The 8,276-nt window shown below is 47.0% G+C and overlaps 1 protein-coding gene across 1 annotated transcript; it reads right to left on the bottom strand.

Annotated features, from left to right (window-relative positions):
- Window positions 1-5,681: 5,681 nt before the first annotated feature.
- On the bottom strand, window positions 5,682-5,828 carry CHC_T00007136001 (hypothetical protein). The gene has a single exon (XM_005710557.1). The coding sequence runs from the start codon at window positions 5,826-5,828 to the stop codon at window positions 5,682-5,684; it is 147 nt and encodes a 48-aa protein (XP_005710614.1).
- Window positions 5,829-8,276: the final 2,448 nt, after the last annotated feature.

Genomic DNA, 8,276 nt, shown 5'->3' with positions numbered 1-8,276 from the left:
CAACAGCTCGTTTGCTGTACGATTTTTGACGCATGGTGGGTTTGGGCGACGAAGGTATGGGGAGAGGGCTGTAGCACTCAGTACGAGGTTGGAAGGGGTTCAGTTAGTCACGATTTCATTTGCCAGTACAGTGGGGACCACGATATAAGAGCACCCTGTGCCAACCCCTTCATACTGCTCTTAATCCGAGGTTGCTAATACAGTGGTGCCTTGTTTTATGAATAGGGTCTGTAGTGCGATAAGATATTCATTAACTGAGTATTTTCCACACCCGATGCGGTATGATACCCGCATTGAACACGTGTCGTAAAATATCTGTATCATTCCACTACTGTTGTGAAACCAGATATCCTGATTAGATCAGTGATCGGGTTTCTGTAAATGAAGGTACACTTGCGACTCGACTTGCACTAAAGAACATGTCGACGTACCTGAATACGCAGGACCTTTCGCTATAGAGACGAAAGGGCATACGCGGCAGCGGCAATGCAATATGGGCGAATGCTATCCTCTACTCGGAGGAAAGGTCGCAATCTTGACCAGCTCTATCAGCGGCATAGATAGAGTGGCAGCATGCAAGGAATGAACATAGCGACAAGCACGAGCTCTGCTTCAAGTAGTAAAGCACCGGAAGTGGCAAGTGCAACTCGCAGTAATATGGCATAGACGATAGATGCGGCAGGAAAGAGACGCGAGAAATCAGTACTTACGCAGCGATCTAACGTAGTAACAAAAGGATAGCGGCAGCAGCCCACCGTTCACGCTGATTACTTTGCCACCTAATTCCTCCCTTTATCGCAGCCCCATATCAGTATCCCTACCTCAGCCACGTCCGTCTGATCCTTGATCCAAATATGGCCAATAATCCCACAGTTCTGGGCCCAGACGTACAAACTGCACAAATATCGATGCTCAACGGCCCGAACTTATCGGAAGACACCGACAAGTATCAATGGCGGACGGATGTAAAAAGATGGGCGCAAGTTGTTAAACTATATGCAAAAGGAGGCGACAATCGAGCGAAAGGGATGCTAAACGCGTTGGGTCTAACCCTTTATTTGTCATTAAAACGTGATCAACGAAGCATAATCGACCACGCAGCCCAAAACCACACGATCTCACTAAACTTAGTTGATGAAGAAATTGAGGAAAACATGGCCGACGCAGTGAAGACTCAAATCAAACTCGTAGAAGAAATTGTTCAGTTAGTCGCCAAAGACTCACCTACAGATGGCATCAGACGACTGGTGAAAATTTCACAGAGTATCCATCAGTGTACACGTAGGAGAGGCGAGAAACCTGACGTCTTCACGAAAAAGTTCTAAGGTATTGCAAAGAAATTTCTGAATATGTGCAACACTTTCCAAAGCGTTAACGAGAGCCAAACTTCGCCATTCTATTGCTCGAGAACGCAAACCTCCCATCAGCTACATTCAACAACATTGTCACTCAACTTATCACCAAGTCCGCATCGAAAAATGACTCAAATTCTACATCTATTGTCCTCATACCTGCGATGACTCTCGATGCGTTCCCGTCTCAAGCCACGATCACCACTGCAGCAATCACAACATGGGAGGGATGTTCAGACAAAGATGCAGAAAACGGCCATTTGCAGATTATTATCGATAATACCAAACGCTTGGTACACAAGATAAAAACAGCGACAGATAATGCTCACAAAGATTGGGAAACCCACAACAGTAACACATGCCGGCATTATTCAATTAGTCTAGACGACGCGGAGGAAGCACTTCGCGATATTAAAGCCGATGAAGATGCACCAGACCATAAAAGAAAATTGGACGGCGAAGTCGATCGAAGAGGATCCATGATGACCAAGCGTAGGGACCGAGATGAAATCGATTCACATCCACAACGCAAGCGGTTCGCTTCATACATCGCCCCAGGACCGGAAAGAAAAGGGAGAGCAAATGTATATCATGCGGGAAAGTGGGCCACTGGAAAGGAGATTTCATTTGTGAGAATTACCAAATGCATCACCGATGGAAAGGCAACATGAATGAGAAAATGGTTAGCTTCGAAGGTAATCAGGACCAAAATCTTAAGAATGATACGTATTTTCAGTAAAGGGATCGCTCACGCTCCACTGGAGCGTCTGGCAGATCGATCCCAACCCCATCATTGATGAAGGAGCCCCATCCTCCACCGGAGGTATTCTGAACGCTACTACATTATGTGACCTTCTCGGCATCCCTTTCGTTCTGGACGCACCACGTGAAAAATACGAACACGGCTGGGAACAGGAATGTCATGACGCTCGCGCCATCATCGCAACGTGGACCTTGACCTTCATGGATCGAAATGGCAATCCAATAGCTCTTTCGTTTGACCTCGTCCACAGGGAATCGCCCTTAATAATAGGGTTGGACATCACACAATACGCGAACATTATCAACTGCGAAAGATCGCGACACATCTCGATCAAACGACCGACGGATAGAAAAATCCTTACACTTCTCACGTATATGACATGGGAAGAAACAACAGGCAGGGTTCAGCGACTGCCAGTGGAAATAGCACTGCACAAGCAATCATCATTTAGTAGCCTCATGGCTAACATCAACGCGTTAGGAAAACGAACGCCTCTCGCATTGTCAAAGAAAATTCATCGTTTCACTCACGCAAACGCAGATGAAATTAAGCATATCCGTAAGAATGCGGGCATCCTCAACGAAGAACTTTCGAAGGCAATCGACACAGTAGACAGCGAATGTGAAATATGTGCAAAGAATGGCAGGCCGGCAAGCATGCGGAAGCTATCTCTCACTCACGTTAATTCAGCATTCAACCAGGAAGTTCAGATCGACTTTACGCATTGCAGTATTGACGGTAAGAAATACATTCTCGTCAATATGACGGACAGGGGAACCTCGTGGTCCGAAATACGTATCGTACCAAACCAAAACTTGGAAACGATGAAAAACAGCGTAGAACGCTACTGGATTTGTATCCATGGAGCGCCCAGAGCACTTTCCGGAGACGATGCTTACGACAAGCCCGACTTCTGTGAGTTCCTGAAACAAGACAACATTACGTACAAACCACGACCGGCAAGGAGTCACAACAAATTGGCAGTGTTGAACGAAAAAACCAAACTGTTAAATGCATAATTCGAAAATTGGACAACGAAATTACAAATGCTGACACAAGAACAATCGTGGCGCGAGCAGCGTTCTTATCGAACAGGTTCTCAGGATCCAGGATATTGAGTTCATATTTCAATTAGCAAAGGGCTACACCCCTTCTATCATTGGCATCCCACAATCACATGTCACGACGGAGCTATTACAAGCGCATAAAGAGCAAGCAGCAACCCGCGCCCTTCAAAAACTCCTGCACACCAAGAACCCATCCGTCCTGCACAGCGACATCTTGAAACCGGGAGACCCTATTTGGGTCTACTACGAAGCGTCAAGTAAAGCGAAGAAAAAAGGGTGGGTCAAGGCATCAGTCGTACAGGCGGAACAGCATTGCGTACTTGCCCGACGATCCGAAAAAGGTCCTCCTATGCGAGTAGCGTACGAGGACGTACGAATAGCACCCACCAGCCACCTGACGAAAGACCTAATGTCACAAACATTAGAGGAACAATTAGCAACGGACGACTCCATCACACCTCATATGATCACATAAGCAATGCACAACAGGGACGATAGACAATCGGACAAGCGGGTACGATCGAACGGAAATATTGCAGGTCAAACACAAATAACAGACCAAGAGACATCACAAGCCCGACTGGTTAGTGACGACGAAAGTCCTCCCAATGTGTCCGACATTCCTACATCCACAGCTCTACTGGCAAACACGGTAACAGTCTCCGACGGGAATCCAGAAGCGGAAATCGGCACAACAACCGTCCATGGAAACTCCACGCCAAATACAACACTGTCCTCAGACCGATCGAAAATAATGGAGAATATGCCACGAACGATCGGTAAAGCACAGGTAACACGGAACAAGCTCGAGTTCGCACCTTCATGGATTGTTGAAGAGACATTCAACAAAGAGCATGAGTCGAACTGGGCAGACGCATACGAACTAATTGATGAATCAGATCTGCCATTAAGGGCAAATGTGATCTCATCGCATGTGATCTACAAGGTGAAGACATGCGAAGACGGTTCTCACACGTTGAAAGCAAGGATCGTCCCACACGGCAATAGGGATGTATACAAAGACGATATACGCAAGGACTCATCGACGCCTCAATTTGACGTTATCCGCATTCTCCTCGCCGCTGTGACATTTCTCGGAATGTGTCTGGCCATGGCAGACATAAAAGGAGCATATCTCCAAAGTGGACCGATCCAATGTGACATTTTCGTACGACCACCTCGGGAATGGACTGCTGCGCGCGGAAAGGTACGGAAACTGACGAAACTACCATACGTCATCGTGGAAGCAGAACGGCAATGGGCAAAGACAGTAGAAAATTTGATGCTCAATGGAGTTGGACTTCAACACGTAAAAGGCCTCAACCAGATATATGTGCTAAGAGACAGCGTGGGAAAGATTATACTCATCGTGGCGAAGGTCACAGACGACTTTATCTGTGGAGGATCAATATCAGTAATCCAAACTTTTCTAGAAAAGCTCAAGAAAAGATTTGAGGTCGGAAAAATCGTCATAGACAGAACGTTTCACTTCAATGGCTGTGAGATTGAACAGGACGCCAGCGGTTCGATAAATATGATGATGAATGGCTACATGAAATAGCTAAGAGAAATTTCATTATCAAGAGAGAGAAGGAAGCACCTTAACAAGAACGCCACTGAAAACGAAATCACCCTATTTCGAGGTTTGGCAGGAACCATGCTATGGTTGGGCAAAGGTGTCTTGCCACCCGCAGCTTATGAAAGTTCAGCAATGCAGCAGCGACTCTCAAACTTGAAAGTGGGCCATCTCATCGAGGCAAACGAAATGGTTAGGGACTTCAAAAACCTCGACCGTACCCTTTTCTTTCCTCAAGCAGATCTAGTCAGACAGGCATGGGTTACCACATTCTCCGACGCTTCATTTAATATCAGCTCTCGTAAATCCTATGGCCAGACCGGAGTAATCTGCGGTATTCGAACGACACTGAGTGACGGAAGTGACCAATACTACGTCATAGACTGGGTTAGCACGAAGCAAAGACGAATCAGCCACTCCAGCTATGGCGCAGAATTCCTGGCTTCTACGGAAGCAGATAACCGCGGATATTATATTAAGACAGGAATGCGATCGCTGTTTCCGAAGACTGGAATAAGAAGTGAAATAGTGGTTGATTCAAAGGGTCTCTTCGATACAATCTCAACCCTACATGAAGGAAGAGAGTATCGTTTGCGCTAAACAGTTCAGCGTATCCGCGACAGCTCCAAATCCAACGAAGTTGATGTCAGTCGATGGATTCCCGGCACTCGCAATGTGGCTGACGCATTAACAAAGCGAAATGTTAAGCTCTGGAACGATCTCAACAACATTTGCACTACCGGAATTCTGACGACCGCATTTCTACAGGGTCAGTCCCATGACAGCACAGAATGGAAATTAAATAGCCGTGAAGTCACCCTCATCCCATTCGAGTAACTAGGGGGTATGTGAAACCAGATATCTTGATTGGATCAGTGATCGGATTTCTGCAATTGAAGGTACACGTGCGAATCGACTTGCACTCAAGAACATGTCGACGTACCTGAATACGCAGGACCTTTCGCTATAGAGACGAAAGGGCATACGCGGCAGCGGCAATGCAATATGGGCGAATGCAATCCTCTACTCGGAGGAAAGGTCGCAATCTTGACCAGCTCTATCAGCGGCATAGATAGAGTGGCAGCATGCAAGGAATGAACATAGCGACAAGCACGAGCTCTGCTTCAAGTAGTAAAGCACCGGAAGTGGCAAAGGCAGCGCGCAGTAATATGGCATAGACGATAGATGCGGCAGGAAAGAGACGCGAGAAATCAGTACTTACGCAGCGATCTAACGTAGTAACAAAAGGATAGCGGCAGCAGCCCACCGTTCACGCTGATTACTTTGCCACCTAATTCCTCCCTTTATCGCAGCCCCATATCAGTATCCCTACCTCAGCCACGTCCGTCTGATCCTTGATCCAAATATGGCTAATAATCCCACAACTGTACGAAACGATCCATTGTGGTCGGTGTTCGACTTCGGACCTCAGTGAGCTTAAAGTTTCGCTCCAAACGGCTCAAAGAAGGCAGTGCAGCTGCTGGAAGATCTTCATGCTGATCGAGGGTTCATTTCACAATAGCTAGGCTCGCAGTTGTTCTTTAACCGGTGGAGGGGTATGTCGTCAGACTCTTCCTCAACTTCTTCAGACTGGCAACTCCCTTGGAGGACATCGTTAACCATCATGCTTATATATTCTTCCTCCGTCCTCTATTCTGTACTCCCTCTACCACTTTCCATATTCAGTAGATACTTCACCGACATTCGATCAGGCCCTGGTGCAAGGTCCTGTATTATTTCCGCTAAGCCCACCGTGTCTGTGTCGATATTCAACGACGCAAGGTTGGCGGGACCCGTCGTCGGGCCTGATGTTTGCACGGCACCTATCAATCCTGTGTATTTCCAACACTTTTCAATTAATTGCGGAGATAAACTGCTCCAAATCTGTCGGATCCACTTCATTGCCGTTAGTAAATCAATGTTGTAAATGTTCCCAATCCCTTCATATCTCAAATCAAGAGCTCTTTCCTACTGAGCTTTCCTGTACCGGGCTTTGATGGCAGCAATTATTCCTGCATGTAAGGGTTGAAGACGGGCAGTGGTATTCGGGGGCAACAAAATTATTTAAATATTCTGCAAGACGGGCCACGTACTTTCTGTGCCGTGTGCGCTGCAATTATCGATTAGCAATTCTGCTTTGCGGTCTTTTTTCCGCTCCATATATCTGTCAAACTTGACGAGCCAAGCAAAAAAATACCGGAACGCATCCAGGCCTTCTTGTTATGACTGCAGTAGAGGCTATGATCAATTCCGGGACGACCACCAAAGCAGCGGGGACGAGCGGCGTGACCAATAAATTTGATGTCGAGACGTTCAGTCCCAGATGCATTCGTGCATGGCATAAACGTGAACCTAGTTTTGTTTTTTGCGACCCTTGAGCTGCTCCTTGGCGATTGTGCGATCAGGCGCCAAGTGAAAGTACAGCCCAGATTCATCAGCGTTGAATACGTCGTCCTTTTCATACCTTGATAGACGACGTTGAAGGATTGGAAGTTGATCATTGGCCGCTGTCTCATCCACATCACCACTTTCACCGTGGGACTTAAAGGATCGAAGCCTCCAGCGTTTTTGAAAACGCCAAAGCCATCCTCTCGAGAAACGTATCTCCAGGCGAGCGGGGGGAGAAACGTGCCTGTTGGCCTCGTCCATCATTTTCTTTGCTGCTGTCTAAATAACGCCCCCGTTCACGTTTCTTCGCAAACGAAATTGGGTCATTATCCAGTCCAAAAGAAGCCCTTCAATGTGATGTACCTTCCCGTTATAGGCACGAGAGCGACTGTCATCAAAATTAGATTCTGCGTAAGTGGTTTGATTGAGAATTCGAGAGATTGTGGGCTGGCTCGGGGCGGAACGGAGTTTGAAACTCTTTTGAGACCAAGCTGCAACAGAGGACTGATCAGTTGTCTCTCCCCTTTTCTGTCGACCTTCAGCCTCGAATCGAAGAGCCCTCTTTTCAGCAATGGTAAGGGGAACTCTTTTCATAGTGAGGTGCGCAGTGTGGCGTGATCGAGTGAAGCGAAGACGTTTGATAATGAAGCGAAGACGTTTGATAATGCCCTCCTCATAGGAGTGCAGTATCAAACGTCTTCGCTTCACTCGATCATGCCACTTGTTATGCAATTGAGGTAGAATATTTGTTGAATTCTGTTGTTTTTGGAGGGTTCACCGCCATGGGGATTGAGATCGTATGCATTTAGTGAAATTATTCAAGAAGTGATGATTCATGAACCGAAGCACCACTGTATTCAAGAATCCCGCACAGGATGCCCATTTTACTCCTTAAAACTCTGTAGCATCTCACCAATAAGCAGTTGCGTGGACCCGTGCTGCGACCAATTCCAAAACGCTTCATCACATAAGAGGCGCTCGCGCCAATTTGAAGACAACGCGCAGCCTCGGATTTCTTTTTCAACGAAAGGCGCTTGCGCCTCTTCAGCGAGCCGTGGGCCACCGGTGGAAAGTGAGACGTCATTTCAGAGCACCGTATTGATCCGTGCGTCGGAGAAATGGAACAGGCG

This window comes from Chondrus crispus, genomic scaffold (assembly GCF_000350225.1).
Source record: "Chondrus crispus Stackhouse genomic scaffold, scaffold_62, whole genome shotgun sequence".
NCBI lineage: Eukaryota > Rhodophyta > Florideophyceae > Gigartinales > Gigartinaceae > Chondrus > Chondrus crispus.
This window is presented reverse-complemented; position numbering and strand designations above follow the sequence as displayed.